At 43.2% G+C, this 17932-nt stretch overlaps 1 protein-coding gene across 1 annotated transcript in view; it reads left to right on the top strand.

Annotated features, from left to right (window-relative positions):
• The window catches only part of LOC133004584 (adenylate cyclase type 6-like), a 34237-nt gene that overhangs the window by 3491 nt on the left and 12814 nt on the right, over positions 1-17932 (top strand). Inside the window, exons 2-5 of the mRNA XM_061074053.1 lie at positions 169-366; positions 468-1362; positions 16627-16776; positions 17164-17285. Coding sequence (XP_060930036.1) covers positions 469-1362; positions 16627-16776; positions 17164-17285 — 1166 coding nt within the window. The 5' untranslated portion in view covers positions 169-366; position 468. The remainder of the gene's footprint in view (positions 1-168; positions 367-467; positions 1363-16626; positions 16777-17163; positions 17286-17932) is intronic.

The raw sequence follows: 17932 nt of genomic DNA, 5'->3' as shown, positions 1-17932 counted from the left end.
GAGGAAAATGGCCGCCATGTGAATGTTCTGTAATAGTCTATTCTAGGACATAAGATCAATAGATAACCCAAATGTTTGTTTTCCTTGATGTGTATAATCCATAAGATCTTGATCCCCAGGCAATGTTAGCCAAACAACATCATGTGTATTGTTTGTGTGTTTTCACAGGAGAACAGAAGGTCTTTAGAGGCGCTCGGCGGTGTGTAGGGCTGACACGCTGACAGTTTGTCCAAACTAAGGCTGGCTCAAACGCAGACACACCTCTGATGCCTCTGGCCAGTTCGAGCTCTATGGTGTGTGCTCGCTGGGATAAAAGTGGCCTGGCCAAAGAGCAAAGTGTTGCTACTCACAGTAAAGCCCACACAGGTGAGAGGATCCTTGAAAATCTCTCTAAAACTGCCATTTAACTTGCAGGATATTCAGACTAACTGTCCTAAAATGTGTTTGTGCTTGTGTGTTTTGCGCAGGATGTCGTGGGCCAGGGGCCTCTTTGTAGGCAGGGTGGACGATCGAAAGACAGCATGGGGAGAGCGCAACGGCAAAAAGAGGAAGGACAGCTCATCCCTGTGCAACCCGCGCTACATGAGCTGCCTGAGGGACCCTGAGGACCTGGAGCCTTCTAATGTGGCCCCTCAGCATTACCACTGTGGAGCGGGCACCAGCGGGGGCAACTTTGGCCTGCGCTGTGGCTGGCAGGAGGACCACTATGGGAAAAGGATGGGTGGCGGTGGGGATCTGGGTCTAAAGTCGGTGGACCTTTGCTTCGAAGATGGCGAGCTGAAGGGAAGGAAAGAGGAGGAATCAGGGGAACTAGCCGAGGGAAGCTGCAACACGATGAGCGCCTTGGACTGCTGGATGCGGTTTGCGTGGGTTTTCCAATCCAAGAAGTTTCAGTCCAGCAAACTGGAGCGCCTTTACCAGCGCTACTTCTTCAGGCTCAACCAGAGCTCCCTGACCATGCTGATGGGGGTCCTGGTGGTGGTGTGTGGGGTCATGCTCGCCTTCCACTGCATCAGCACGATTCCAGATGAGGCCTATGTCTCAGTACTCTGTTTGGCCATGGCGCTCTTCTTGGCCATGATGGTGGTGTGCAACCGCAATGGCTTCCATCAGGACTACATGTGGATTGTGAGCTACCTGGTGATCGGCGTGCTGATTGTGGTGCAGGTTCTTGGGGTGCTGAAGATGTATCCCCGCAGTGCCTCAGAGGGCATCTGGTGGACGGTCTTCTTCATCTACATTATATACACACTGCTGCCAGTCAGAATGAGAGCTGCCGTGCTCAGCGGAGCAGTGCTGTCCACCATACATGTAGTCACCGCCTGGCAGCTCAACCAAGAGGACAAGTACATTTTCAAACAGGTGAGTGAAAGCATGATTCAGAATTATCAGGTCTGTGAAGAAAAAAGATATACTGGATATTCCTCCATCAAGGTACAGCTATGTTTACACACACAAGAGACTCCATGCAATAATGAATTGATAGAAAATGTATACGCAACTATGTAAGTCATTATTTAATAAGAGGTTATTTTTCTAATTTATAAATTTCTAAATGGAATCTCTCTGGTTTTGGGCTGTCGTGACAAAACAAGCCGTGGTGAAGGCGTCATTTTGGACTGTGTGAAATTGTGATGGTTATTTTCCACATTTCTGACATTTTATACTCAGTGAGAAAACAGTTAGAGATAGAAAAAAGGAAAAAAATGTGAACAGCTGACTGTTTTTGTGCATTTAACACCCGATTAATCTGCTTCATCACACTGATGCAGAAAATCCAATATTGCCACGAAGAATTCCTGTTGACCGATTTGCAACACTGCCCCCAAAACCAGGGGTATTAAAGGGATGGTTAGCTAAATGCTTTGAAAAACCTCTGTCAGTGGACAAATAATGAAACCGAAGGCACCTTTTATTCACACTTTATCACTTTCTAGAGGGTAGGTTCATATTTTGTTGAAGTCTATCTTAATACAATATTCACATAGTGGTATGTACACTATTCCTCAGTATGAAAGGTTTTTCAATGCTGGCATAGAAATGCAGTCTGAGTTGGGAAAAATCAAGAGGATAGTGATGAATTTTTCGGGAATTTTTTGGTACAAATTCCCGATAAAGAAATTAATTTGAGTAGGGATGTTTTAATAACAATAAGAGCATCAGAAATGCCTCCGATCCTGCCACAAATATTGGGTCGGGCATTTCCAGTATGCAAATTTATCTAGTGATCGGATACAAAATCTTGAGATTTTAGCGTTAATTTCCCTCAATAGTTGGATCTGTCCTCTGTATCTGCTGACACCCAAAGCCCAGCAATCAGAATTAGTATCAGGAATGTAATGGGTCAAAAATGTAAAGATTGATTTGTGAAATTCAGACTGGTCGAGCCTTAGATGTTTTCTTTACAATACATTTTTTGACTAAATAAGGACTTTGGACATGCTGCCCCATCACAGTTAAGTCACATTAAGATGAGATTTCTAACAGCGAGCATGAACAGGACTAAGAGTGACCAGTGACTCTCTTACAAAAAAATGCATTTGAGTATTGTTTCGAGATGGATTAAATGTGAGTCTGTTCTATAACAGTTTTTCACACATGCATAACAAGTGCATGATTCAAAATGATGAACAGGTTTCTTTTTGTCATGCCTTTCAGAATGCTTGTTGGAAATGAATGTCCAACCATCTGTGATAGTTCAAGTGGTGATGTATTTATGAGAAAACAATTCAGATATCCCAGACTCGTGCTTGTCAGGGCCCACTATTTTCACCATACAATTGAGCACAATGTTGTTACTGTATTCACCAGTGGCAACGCCCTACTTTCTGTCCCCATCGATATAGGACAAACATTGTGCAGACTCCTCAACCACTTTTCCATGTCAAAGGTGCTGTACTAAAAGTAGATGGTGCTGTAGATCTCGGGCAGCTTTTCAAATGAGATTTTTAATGAGCCCATGTTTTGTGCTGTAGGGCAGCTATTGGCAACTCTGTTGGGGTTTGCGGAAGGTCATCTGGGTTGAATGAGCCCATTTAGCTGCATTGTGGAGGAATATCATGATAATGTAGCATGGTGCCATTCATGCCTCAGCTCTCTAAAACAAGGGGGCTATTGTAGTCAAATGAAACAGGGTGGGGTGGGATACTCGGATTGTGCAATGGATTTGAAGGAAAACAGGACGATTACTTCTTCATATTGGAAGCTATATGGGAAAAAAATATTAACAGAATTAGACGTAATGGCTTCAGCTCCCAACTCACTGGAAATATCTATTCATTATGTTTGTCTGTTTTTTCTCTCGTGTTTGTATGTGTGTGTAAGTTACTCAGTGATTCTCTTATGTGCAGTTTATGATACTGTACTATTTAGATGTACATATGGGCACAAATACATTATATCAGAACCAGCTTAACCTCTAAAACAGTAAGATACATTTAAAAACAGTTAGAATGTCCTTAGAGTCCCCTTATAAAACCAGATTGAAATGATTGCACACACTCTTAAATATTATTCCCCTAAACAAGTCAAATTTGGTTTCATCCGGATACATTATTTATCTAAGAAATCAATGAAAATGTTCAAAAGCAACCCCATCTCCAAATGTTATTGAAAGGTTAAAAAGGTAATGGATCTGCTCCCTGATTCTGATCTGTACCTAAATTGAATTGGTTCTGTTCTGACCCACAAAACATCCTCCCACTGAATTTCGTGGTAATCCTTTCAGTTTTTGTGTAATTCTGCTAACTAAAAGAAGGACCATTAAATCACATAACCTCCTTGATTTAGGCAATTAATCTAAATACTTTAAGGATTAACCGATTATTATATTTGTTGATAATATGCTCAGCTGAGAACTAGAGAAAATCGTGATATGTGATAAGCAGGAAGCAGCGACATGTTAAACACCATCTTCCACAGAGGACATGTTGACACGAAACAGTCACAATGAATTCAATTTAGCTGGTTCAGTTTCAGGGTCCTGGTGTCGTGCATGCTGACTCACATTCACACTGACTTACTGGGCCTCTTGAATAGAACAAAGCCATGTGAATGTTTTTACACCTGACTATGTAGAAGATCAATGATAAGAATGAATTGCACCTGATTAATTCTATTGTAAGCATGTGTCCTGCAATTTCACTGCCATTTAGCTGGGGCCATAGGTCACCCTGCCCTGAAGAGCTGTGGCGAGAAATAATTTCTAAGAATTTTATTCCTGCATGTTAATGAGGGATTTTAGTGTCATATTTTCTCAGAGACTTTGCTATATCCTTAACAACTTGATGCATGGTCAAACAATGAATACAGACATGTAACTCACACATGTGGCTTGAACTGTTGGTCTGTGTAGAAACATGTTATTGGTTTCGCTGTTAAGCAACCAGATGAATGTGGATCCGCTCTGATTAAGGCAATATTGACATAACTCTACAGGTCCGGTGAGCTTGTGTGTGAAGTGCCCATGCCCCAGACGAGACGGGGCGACTATAGGCACGCTGGACTGTTGGCTGCATGTGGTTGGTTGTTGCATTGGTCTAGTGATGGTGGACTGCCGCCCTGCCCGAGGGTCCAGACCCTTCAACTGTGCGTTCCAGCACTCTGAACAATCAATGGTGGGACATGGGTTAGTGGCTGTCTCTCTTGGGCTTTTGATAGAGATTGCATTACATTACATATCATTTATCCAAAGCGACTGACAATAAGTGCATTCAACCATGAGGGTACAAAACCCCGAACAGCACGAATCATGTAAGAGATGAAGGACTGGGGCATCAGCTTGTGGTTTGATTCTGGTTTCAACCCAATCACGACCATCATCTTCTATTAAATAATTTAAGAAATCTCTTTCTGTCTATATGTGGCTCACATATCTGAAGAACCGCTCATCATATCAGCTTCACACTTGGCATGTGCCGGCCCAAGGAACTTTTCGATTTGGACATGTAATACATTTGATGTAGAAATGAACACTCGACAGGCGCTCTGAAGGAGCGACGGCTGGGACTCATCATCGCAAGTGAGGTTGTCAATCACAACAACAGGCGCGTTCACAACAACAGCAACAACAATATAATCTCCAACTCAGGGTTCAGCGATCTTCCTTGAGCTTCACTGAACTATGAATAAACAGTTGAAAAGCTCTTTGTGCAGCACCAGGATTTTGCCAACTGAGTCCGGCAGCTGGTCTTTACTTGCCCAATTACTGCACTTCTACACTTTCAGAAAGAAAGCCTGCAACCCATCACCACAGGCCCCGTTCCATACAGGCAGGTTAAATAACGGGCACTTCAGAAGTGTTTTTAAATGAAAAACTGATTGTTTTTTTCACCATCAAGAAAGGAACCACACAGTGTGTCATTCAGTCCGCTCCCAGTCTCAACAGGTGTCTCTCAGTCTGGCTTTGAGCTACTCACACGTGTTTGAAGGCAGAGGGACTTCATTCAGTCTGTCACAGCCCCTGGTTACAGTGGTGACAAGGGCACGGCCGCGGACGGAGAGTGTGAAACCATGCTGGACTGAAGCACCCAGCTGGAAAAGAGCTGCCAGTCTCTTCTCTCTTATTTATCCTCTTTCCACTTTTCACCCCTTTTTTTCCTCCTCTGAGTCGCAAATCCTTTCTCGCAGAATCCCTCGCAGATCGAGTGGCCTTTATTACAGACTGAGATTGAGCTCCCAATACTCACAGGGATTGTTTCTTCAGATCTCCATCTTTCACCGCTCTGCTCTGAAGCGGCGTCCTCAGACAACTGCAGAGAGATGAAGGTGTAACTCCCAGTGCCTCCACTATCCTGCAGAAAAGGGGATACAGAAGGATCTAAGTCAATCTCACAGGTGGCATCCGCTGCCAAGATTTAAAAGAGAGAGATGATACAGACGATTTGGACTGAAATGTTTTGCTGTAGGGTTGGCATCATATCAAGTAGACATAGCAAGAAATTAACGACAAGCTTTGTCCATCTGAGTCCAAACCCTGGTTCAGCATATGCTTTTCTGTGCCTGCATGAGTTTCCTGCAGTTATTCCAGCTCCCTCCTTAAATATCCTCAGACATGAACTCCGAAACTGACAGGACAATTGGATCCGTATTTTCTCCTGACCATGCCTTTCACATATTAACGGTTAAGTGTGTAGAATTTAGTGACATCTAGTGGTAAGGCTAGACGCTCTATCAGCAACAGGAAAATGGGTTCAAAGATTCAAAAGCTCTTGAATCTTATTGTCTTTCCAAGTTGACATCTTCTTCTGCATCTTTTTTATGTATGGCACCTCTTTTTCATCCATCAATTTCAAGATATTTAAATTATTTTAGTTTCTTACAGTGTTGTGTCTGTCAAGTGTAAGAAACATCATCAAAAATCCCAGTTGCCGGCGGTGAATTCTCCTGACAACCTCCAGCTGTATTTTCACCTGCAATCGTACATTCTCTTTATGATTTACCAGGCGGCTGCCTAAAAAAAAGTTATGGAATGTCGGGAGCAACTGACTTGGGCATTTGCATTCCACGTTACAACCCCTTCGTAAAGTGGTAAAATAACTTCAGGACAATATCCGGAGTTCGGTGCATGTCTGTAAGCAGCTGTACAGTCCAGAGAAATGCAGGTCAGGTCAACATGTGACTCTAAATTCTCCGTAGTTGTGAAAGTGAGCGTGCATGTTTGTTTTGTCTGTATGTGTAATAGATACCTGTAATAGACTGTCAGGGTGACTTTCGACAGTGGGACCTGCTCCAGCCACTTATACGACCCTCAAAGGAGCAGCTGCACTCAAGATTTGTTTTAAAGTTTGCTTTGCAGATAAAATCAACATGAACTTGCTTGCGTCTCTTGGTCTTTACTTCTTATTCTCAACGTGGTAAAAAACGACACACGAAACATGGGTCTCCTACTAAATTATCTACCTGAAACTTTCTTGATGAAATTAATTGAAACAGAAAATCTGGTGGTAATAATTTTCTTTTGTCTAAGTAAAAAACTCCTTTTATCAGCATGTCATAAAGATACACAATTTTAAATCATTAGTACAGACTATGAAATATGTATATGTAACAAGCCATCAACTGTTGATTTGTCAGTGTATTTTACCACTTTAGCTTTCAGAGTAAAATATGATACACAAAGTTGCCTATAAACTCAAGAAGCAAACTTTTTTGACATAAAGGTTAGAGGCTCTAGACAAAATAAGTAAATAAATAAATTGTTGTTATATTATAAATAATCAATTGGTCTGAAGCCTATTTGCAAGGCATGATTTCTCTCCAACCCTTAAAACATGTACTCAACAGAGGGGAAGATTCGTTACTTCCTTGTCCTCACTAGTGCTTACTGGGAAGTTGCACAATTCCTCCCAGAACCTACCAAAGTTCTTATAATGACATCAGTGTTTGTTGTTGTGTTTGCTTTTATGACATTTGTGCTTGGCAGCGACTCTGAATTACCTAATATCAGATCTTCACTGTGTATGTATCACAAAGAGCCAGCAGTTTGTGTTTGAGTAGTTTCATGACATTTTGTTTGTGGCCTTTAGTGAAAACATGCAATAATCCTAATGGCTGCTCCTCAGATAAGTGTATTTGATGTTTATTGCCTCGCCTAAGGAGTTTATGTTTGCATTTGGCACGAGTAGATAAACTACTGGACAGATTTCCACAGAAACCTCGTGGTCTGAGTCAGGGAAGAACCTATCTAGGATCAGGGTTTTTGTTTTCACATTCTCCAACCTTTTGATGTGTATTTGAACATTTTCCTTGATTTCTTGATAATTCAGTGACCTTGATGAAATAAATTCAGGCATATTGAGGGAACCGATATAAGTGTGTGTAATTCGGTGTGGCTTGACTGTCGGACCTTGGCGGAGGTAAATGCACATCTCTTTACCATGTAAGAGATTCACCCAAACTCCAGATTTGAAAGAGTCCAAAGTAGATAACATCCTCATGTACTTTGTGTACTTTGGACCAGTCACCATGCGTCATGGCTTCAGCTCATGGCTCCGAGCACTCGGACTTAGTCGGACACATCTCTCTCTCTCTCTCTCACACACACAGACACAGACAGTCTAAAACAGACTGATCTGGGACTTCACCACAGGAGACCACCTGTCCCTTGAGTTATTGTCATGTCGCTCACTCTTGCGTGTAAATGAGGCGACATGTAGCTTTAACTACATGATTGGCATTTGGTGTCGTGCACAGACGTTTTGCTTTGATATTTGTATTTTCATAACTTAAGTATGAACAGCTGTGAGGCCATACGCCTATGTCTCCTGAGGGGGATTGTGTGACTTACTGAGCCATTGTTTAGTTCTAAGCATTCATATCTAACCGGCATGCAAGATGTCATACGTGGCTTAACAAGGAACCAAACAAAAGTTATTCTCTTGTGTGCAGCATGCAGGGTATATTTGGATAACCACATCCCAACGGGAGTGCTGTGAAGAGAAGCTATTGACAGGCAGGTCAAGAAGAGAGGGAAGTCTCGAAGGTACATCCAGTCTGTGCTTTTGTTGTTATGTGCTGATCCAGCACGAGAGGAAAAACCTGTTCCGTTGGCTGATTGTTATGGGGTCAACGAACCCGGGACGAGTGGAAACATACTGATCCCTCTGCTTAACGCTGGTGAAAAAAGATACCAATCAATGAAATGTCACCAGCATGACTGTAGCGTGCATAATGCATTTAGGCCAGAACACTGGTGTTACATAAGAAAAACATGAAGCAGCCACAAGCTCCATTGACCTTTATGCAATTATTTATGATGTTTTCTGGAAAGTATGACAACAGCTGTGTCTGATACTCACAGTGATGTTTAGACCTAATAGCCTCTCTTCTCCCAGCTCGTTTGTTACTGTAACAAAAATACAGTAGAATAATTATTTTATTTCATATCGCCAGTGATATTTTCTTAATGTACAAGAGAAGCAAACACTTGAGGATCTCCTCATGTATTTGGTGCCAACTTTAAAAAAAAAATGACTCTCTCCCGTACTTGTTTTAATGGACCTGTATATACAGCTGCATATGCACATGGACTGGTGGTGTGTGTGATCTGTGTCTGTGTGCGTGAAATGCATGGATCTCAGCAGCTCACTTTACTGCTATCAAATGGTGAGAACCCATCATCAGGTGCTGTGGGTGCCAAACAATGTATTGGCTCAAACAAAAGCTCTCCCCTCTGCTCCCAACCTCATCCTCACACAGAAAGGGAGAGCGCTCGTGACTCATCCACTTATTGTATTACAACCAGAGGCAATGATACAAACCCGGATAACTTCCACCACCATGGGTGGGAGCAATTAGGATTTGCGATAAGCGAAATATTGCTCTTAAAATACAGTCAATGATAAGGGAAATAATAGCCTGGCTAATAATAGCTGTGCGAGTCGGGGATGAGGAAGTGCATGCTTCTAACAACAGCTCGTGGTTTACTAACAACTTGGGTCTCCTCAAAAGTAAATACAGGGATTTAAGGCTGCATTGCCGTGGCAGACGTCCAAGAGATATATATTAGGAATCCATTAGCAGCGTTAAATGTTGATCTGTCTGGCACGCAAGCCCCGGGGCTTTTGAAGTTAGTGTTACTCTGGATCCCTGCTGAGCCCACTGCACCGTGACCCAGGGCTGGTGACAGGAAGGTGAATGGCCCTCTGTCAGAGGTCACAGTCACACTAGCCAAATCTCTTGTTACCCTGCTATTCCAGTTACAATTACAATGTTCAGACAGCCACCACATATGTTGGGCTGAGTTAAGAATGCACTGTCGGGGTGAAGCTCATTAACAAACATGTGTACTATCCGTGTAAAAATAGGGAATGACTTCCTGCCATTGAAATGTACACCTCCCCTGCACGTCGGTATCACAATGCATTGTGAGAAGAAGACTGTCTTTAATTTGCTATTCAGCTCATATGACCAGGTTATTATATAGAAAGAGCAGATCATCCTGATGAATCAAGTTTAGACCATTTTAAGCTGCTCCGTTTAAATCAGCGAGCATTTGTGTCTCACAGTCTTTTTCACATTTTCATTGAGTGATGTCAGATAAAATAACAAGACTCCGGTCCCATGATGTAATTTCACAAGAATCTTTGTTTTGGTGTGTATAGTCCCCGAGGGCTGAGCAGGGATGATCGGGACATCATATATACGAGGTCACCTATACAATGGCAGACCATGTGTTGAAACTCTACTCCACTCCCATGAAATGCGGTCGATGGATCAGTCCTCACAATCGTTTCATGAAGTTGGCCCCGGGAGCGGGACGTGTTAGATGCACACACGCAAACTTCAGTCACCAAACTCCTCTCGTGTTTCCACTGTTTAAACTATAACCTGTTGTTCTCGTCCCAGTATTGATCTGTATGCGTTATAGTAAAAGTCAATATTGTGAGCGGTTGGGAGACGGAACAAGGCAGGACAGTGACTGAAACTGTGGAGTGAATGTTTTTATATAACTGGACAGTGAAACCAAGCTTGTGTGTAAATATAATATATTATTAGAGCTTCAACATCTGGTCCGCACACACTTGTTCATCTCATTTAATGCAGTTCAAAGCCCTCCCTTTTTTTTTTAATTCTCTTTCTCAGAATTGAAAGACTAAAAGTTGTGTTTCATCAATCTCTGTCAGTGTGAGATGGTGGCCTTGGCGCCGGGCTGTACGTTGTGCTTAAAAGGAGATGGAGGCAAAAGCAGCTGAAATTGGAATTCCTGGAGGTTTAGCTCACAGTCACACAGTTCAAGGTCTGGACTCCCTCACGTAGTTTCGAATCAGTGGGAAGAGCCAGCGGGGGAGTGGATGGGTTTGGCTGGTTGGTTAATTAACCAAATCTTGTGTGCTGGTAGACGCGGCGCTGTAATTGCAGCTGTGCCTGCGATGGTGTGAGAGGGCAGGAAGTGAAGAGTGAGCGAGTACACAGCTGGGAGGAGAACGCCGTGTCCAGGCCTGATCCCTCCCACTCTCCCTCCCCCTCTCCCTCCCTCTGTCCAGCCAAACACTGACCCCTGACCACTGAGCAGCCAAGACCACTGACAAACGTATCCTCGCGGGCGGGCTTCTCACAGCAGCCTTGAATGATCAGCTATTACAACTGTAAATTTAATACCGATAGGTATTGATTAATTTGTAAAATGTGGAGTGATAATTCAAATGAGGACATAGGGATGACGGAGCAAACACACCACTTGCTGCTGCTGTTACTTATGCTGTTGGGGCACTAAGAGGAGGGAAATAGAGCTAAAGCAATTCATTGATTATCAGTTTATTGTGTTATCTTTCAACGAAGATAATAATCTGAATGAATGAATTTTTGGTCAAGACAGGAAGATTTGCCTTAGGATATAATGATGCACAGTTATTATACTGATTTGTGCCTTTTTCAAACCAATTTATTTCTCAGTAAATGGAAATTTGCTTTATTTCCAATCCTAAAGAAAGAAGAAGCACTCCACCGTTTTTATGGAAGATCATTGTGTTGCCGCTTCACAAGTTTACAGAGACAGGAAACGTTGGCAAAGAGTAGGAAATCATAAATGTCGTGGAGCAGACCTAAGCCCAAGATGCTAAATGGTATAATTCAGCCAAATGAAGTGAGGCTGTAATAAGTCAGTAATAAGACAGATACAATGTGGGTTCATGTTATGATAATAATAATCCTCCTGTTTTGTTTTAGTGAATGTCTTGTCAACAAGAATTAGTGAGACTACAAAAATAATCACATGAAAAATATTGTTGTCTAGTTTCGAGTCGTTCTCCACTGTAGTCCTCTGTTGCCGGATGTTTTTCTCTGTATCTGAGCAATACAGTGTTTGTTATTGTAACAGTCTACTGAGAACAAATTGAAGGTCAAGATATTGAAGTTGGAGGTTAAATGAGCATTATGATCTTTGGATTCAGGAAAGATGTGTTGGTTAAATTAGAGTGGGTCATTTTTAGCTGGTGGTCCCAGTTTGTTTTAGTCCGTAATTCCAAGATCGCTGGGAGATTTTTCTCATGTTTGGACAACTTGTATGTGCGAGTATTAATTCAGGATCTGTTTTCCTGACAGATGTGCGGCCTGGGTCCGGCTCTATTTAGCTTTTGCGGAATTCGCCTCTGCATTTCACAAAGATTACTCCGTGGCCTCGCTGGTCGCCTGAGACCAATTTTGGTTTGGCCCGAGCCATGACAAAAACAAAGCTCTGATTCCAGATGGCAGAGGCCCAAGATGGCACAGACAGCACCCCGCACCCCTCTGCAACATCTATCTTTATAACGAATAGCTTCTGACGTATGTCAGTGATTATACGTTAATGTAACCCTCCAGTAGATCATGACTAGTGCAACAAATTGCCTATTTTTACCACTCTGGTACCACATGTTTTCTTTTCAGGCTATGATCAGCAGTGTGTGACTGGGATTTGACTTCCATCTCTGGAAGACATTTCAAAGCTCCAGATGCCTATCAAAGGTCATGTGCTGCAGAGCAGCCCCCATGTCATTAGTCCCCAGAGCCCGAGTGTTGTCTTATGGGATGTAGCTCTCTTGCCTTCACAAGTTTAAACTTCAGCTTTAGTGGAGCTCAGTGTTGGAGAGATAGCTGAAGTTATTTTTCATTACAGACCTTTGCAGATAGTCCGGGATAAATCTGATCATTGATTACCTGAACAATTATTTTTTATTCAATAAGCGACAGTATGTCTGTGGTTATGAGCTCTTAGCTTAACTTCTCTCAGTGTTTTGTCATTGGAGTTAATATTAGTAACAGATTCATCTCCATGTGACCATGTCGATGACAGACATGGCTTCCATAGTTATCTATAAAACTTTTACCCTTATTAAACCACAATTAAAATCACAAGATCTGAACATGCCTGATCTCCCCATCTTGCAAAGTTAAAGAAAGTGAGAACAATTTCTGGATCTTGCCCCTGATTCAGATCTGCATGTAAAATGGGTTAATGGTTTCTTTTCTGACACATACCACATTCTTCCACCAAGGTTTGTGATAATATGTCAGCTTTTGTGAAATCCTGCTAACAGACAGACAGACAAACAAATAGACGCAGAGGAAAAGATAATCTCCTCGGCGAAGGTTATAATCAATAGAACCTATCGGCTGTCTGTGGCGTAGGTTTGGCCTCTGCATGAATTGATAATGACCTTGATGCTGTGCATATGTACATTCCAGCATGCTTGTGTGTGAGGAAGTTGTCCAGTGGGATATTATTAAAGATGAAATGGATTTGCTGTGTGTTTGCCAAGCAAAAATCTTTTCCATCTCCTCCTTCACTCGTTATTTAACATGCTATCCGTTTGCCTTGCTTTATAAAGCACCTTGCCGGGGCCGCACCTTATAAGCCAATGTTTGGACTCCTTTTAACTTCACTGCCAAGAGGTTCCTGTTCAAGTGAATGTTGAGAGAGGCTCGTCTTAGAGTGCCAAACGCCTGCCGTCAGAGTCCTCATGGCGGAGACATCAATGGAAGACGGTCTAAGTCCAGCTTAATGGTTATTAAGAGAATGGCACTGAGCTAATTATGAGAAACTGCTCCTGCTCTTTTTGCACCACATCGCTATTTGGAGAGGGGAGTGTCAGAGCGGCCATGAATTTTCAGGTCTGGGTGATAAAAGTGCAGCAACAGACCCAACAAGCTTAAAGATGAAAGAGCTGCCGGTCCACGCACACACACACACACGTATACACCGATTTATTCAAAAGCCATTATGAATACTCCTGCCTCTAATCTGCAGTCGGTGCGGTGACTAAGCATATAACTTGTGCATTAACACAAGCTTTGTTCATCATATATCCCCATGCACACATGAGTTACACTTATTCTGAGCTATCAAGCTGTTATATTGAGCTGTCGTCAAAAATAAGCTCTGACAAAGCTGAACCTGAATGTGCTGAACCTGCTGATGTTTGGATGCTTTTCATAGCAGTTTCAATACATTTGCAACAACATGTGCATCCTTGGTGCAGTGGTTAGCATGCCTCACAGCAAGAAGGTTCCCGGTTCAAATCCCAGTTTGGTCAGGGTCTTTCTGTGTGGAGTTTGCATGTTTTTTCTCGTATTGACGTGGGTTTCCTCCTACAGCCCAAACACGAGATGATGTGAAACTCTAGATTGACCGTAGGTGTGAAGGTGAGAGAGAATGGTTGTTTCTCTCCGTATGCTGGTCGTGTAATACGCTGGCATCCTGTCATGTTGTCGCAACCCTCAAAGGATTATCACTATAGATAATGGTTCGTTGAATGTGCACACCTGTTGTCACTGCCTTTTTGTTGGTTTTACAGTTCTGCACAATACACGAAAAACCCAAACGTGGGACCTCCTTCGTTTAAACCCATTCTAAATGCTCAAAATCAACTTGACAGGAATGTCTTAACGAAATCTCAGCGCGCTCACACGGGAAGCGAACTCGTCTGAACCTAAATTGGATTCTGCTCTTGTAGCCAAGCGGGGTCTTGGGAACTGCAGGTGGCCCTGTATCTGAGAACAGACCACTTAACTTAGTTATCTGGCTCACTGTGTTCGGAGCCATCTGCTCGGGATTAAAACGGGCAGGTCCTATCTGTGCCATTCCAGAACTGGAGTGTCAGGTCTCCGTTGGTGGTGTGTAACATTACGACGCTGGGCTTATCAGGCAGCTCCGGCCTGTTAGTGATTTATAAACACAATAGACTAATCACTACACTTGAGCGACAGCGCGGCAAAAATTCAACGTTGCACTTAAAGGAACGACTGCTCAGCCACTCATGTGAACAACATGAGTGGATGTTCTTCAGTAGCCTGATGATGAGATGCCTCACACCCCCTGACAGGTTTGATCTGAATCATTGAAAGTTGACGGACAGATTGCATCAGCCATTCTCTCTCATCCTGCATCAAAGTGCTTCTTGGGCTTTCCTGAAAACCTGTTTGAAGGAACGTGGCTGCATCTGTATCCAACCGAAATAAAAATGAGTGACAGGAGAGTTTGGAATGCTCTCTTGTTTGTTCCTGAATAATGCTGTTGTTGTGCTGAATCTATATCAGGCACATTAGGAGACGGGGCTGTTCTGCACCTGCAAAACATCAGTGTGTTTATTTTCTCACCGCTCTGCCTCTAATCCAGATTGGCCATTTGTTTTCGGTGGCATAGGAAATAACTCCCCGAACGGAGAAAGGAATTTGCCTGCCACTGTCCTGTGGGGAGCTGGTGTTCTGTTTCAAGCACAGGTCATTGTAGATTGTCTCCGTCTTGTTGTGACAACAGAGGACAGGTTCCTTGTATACAGTATAAACCTCATCTCAGAATGGTGGTAAACAGCCCACCCTCCCTCTACAAGTTGGTGTTTTCATGGGGAGTTTTATATGAATGTGTGTCTCATTGTATTCGGCCTAATTATTCACATTTTGATTCGACAAAGGCATGCGAGAAAAAAATGCACGCATGCAGATAGACATCTTCAGTTGTGTCTTTCTTTCTAATCATAAATTACAAACACAGACACACACTGGACTGGCAACATATCTGGCTCAGAAATACTGATGCTAGTGATGAGATTTTCCAAGTCCTCCAGCTTAGTCAAGATGTTGTTATTGAGACAGTGTGTGTGTGTGTGTGTGTGTGTGTGTGTGTGTGTGTGCCTTGCCTGCATGTTTTTCCTCATTATTGATGATATCATCTTCAGAGGAAACACTCTTTGTACACTCAATTCTCTGGTCATGGGTCAAGTGACTTTCCCAGGCTGGAGTGTGTTTCTGAACATAGAGAGGACGTGCGTGTATGTGTGTGTCTGTGTGTGTGTTTCTGTGCGAGCCTGTTTGTTTCGGAGCGGAGGGGAAGCCCAGAGCTAAAGGATACATTTCTGATGCTCGGTCTTGGCTGTGGACGAGAGAGAAGAGCAATCGCTAACAGCCTTACACACTGGCTTACCACACACATCCAGAAACACGCAGGCACACACACGAAGCAGCACGAAGGAATGCTTTCAGGGTTGATGACCCCGGAAAAAACTAACTGCACACTATATCTAAACTTAATTTACTTAAGCCACAGAAAATGCGTTTGTACAGTTTGTGCGTTTGCTTTCTCAGAGCCTCATTGTTCAACCAACATAGCTCCCTCCTCTAGGCATACAGAGGGAGCTACTACGCTAGGATGCCTCTGCAACTCATTGTCTAATTCAAATCTCATCTGTTTTTAGCTCCCAAAATAGAAGTCTCCCTTTGACAAGCTTGATGAATGTGTCCTGTTTTTAATTTGGACTGCATTCCATACACACTGCATGGACAATATAAACTTTCAACTCAACTAGAATTATAAGCGGAGTCCTCACATGTCTCAAGTCATGCATCACACCCTCTGGGCTTGCTGTCTGCATGCTGTTTCTGAGCGCGACATGAGAAGAATGTCATCTTGCTGAGCAACCACGAGGCCACGGTCATCATCTCTAACCAGATCACATCTAATGGCCCCTCAGATGTTTGAGGAATTTTTCTCCTTGCAGTAAATCCTATGACATAGAGTGTTATCATTTTGGTTTAGTGACCTCATCCAGATCAGAAAGAGTTCACAGTATTCTTATGATGTGACATATGCATACTTTGTGTCTTTTGTTCCTCCCTTTTCACACTTTCTGTCGTGTGTGTGTCTGTTTTCAGGTCAGTGCCAACGTGCTGATCTTCCTGTGCACGAACATGATCGGGATCTGTACCCACTACCCAGCGGAGGTCTCCCAGAGACAAGCCTTCCAGGAGACGAGAGGATACATCCAGGCTAGACTGCACCTGCAGAGGGAAAACCAGCAGCAGGTTGGCTACACGCATGCGCGCACATATGCAAAGACCTACATGTGCAGGGACACCATGAATGTTCAAGCAAATAGACGAGGGCGGAATCCCTGTTTGGCATCCTGTTGGAAACGCAGAGAAATGCAAAAGAGCAACCAATGGGTGTCTCCATCTTCCAGTCTGATTTGTTTGCTTCATTTTCGAGGTCAACAATATGTTCTGGAGTATAACATGTATCTCCACTCCTTTCTATTTGACTAACACGTTCCCACGCACATGCCAACAAGGCAGGGTGACTCATTGAGCTTTCTAACGGTGGAAACTCATGAAAATGAATGGGCACTCGCACTGTCTTTCTTTTAATTTCTCTCTCTCCCTGTTTATTCTCTGTCTCACACACTCTCTCAGGAGCGCCTACTGCTGTCAGTACTGCCAAGGCACGTTGCCATGGAGATGAAGGCTGATATCAATGCCAAGAAGGAAGATATGATGTTCCACAAGATCTACATCCAAAAACACGACAACGTTAGGTAAACACAGATAAATACACATACATGCGTCTACACAAACACACTTGTGACAGTGTCAGAGAACTTGTGTACTTTGCTGCCACGGCTCCAGCACCAGTAACTTTGACCTTGTTCAACGGGCTGATGTGTCAGTTTCAGAGTCACTCCAACAGCTATTTCCCTGACAGCATGTATTATGCATGTTGTTGTTCATTGACACTGACAGCTCCGGCTGCTGTAAGGATATTGACTTGGGCACACTGCTGGGTTTTCTGTAGCAAATGGTAGGAGGCAGACCTCAAGTTTGCTGGCCCACTGTCTCAGTCCTCACCACTGGATTTCAGCCCCAGAGTGGGAATCAGTGAAACTTTCCATCCGTTAGCCTATCATCAAGCACAGCCGGTGCTTTTCAGACTGCAGTGGTAGGGGACAATGAAACAAGGCTGCGGCGGAGATCTCTTGTTAGAGGTGACCCAAATAGGTGCAGGTGATGCACTTAGTGGAACAATCCGTTGCAGCGCCGCAGCTCTAGGCGGGTGTAAACTTACAGGAACAACCCATTATCCAAATGCAACACAAGATTTAAACCAGCTCTCACTCCGAAATTGATAGAAGCTATTTTATGTAAAAACGTCATTTATTCATGTTTTCTGGTTCTGTCGGAGGTT

Source organism: Limanda limanda, chromosome 7 (genome assembly GCF_963576545.1).
Source record: "Limanda limanda chromosome 7, fLimLim1.1, whole genome shotgun sequence".
In the NCBI taxonomy this organism is placed as follows: Eukaryota; Metazoa; Chordata; class Actinopteri; order Pleuronectiformes; family Pleuronectidae; genus Limanda; species Limanda limanda.
Note: the sequence above shows the minus strand (reverse complement) of the source record. Positions and strands in the feature narration are given on the sequence as shown.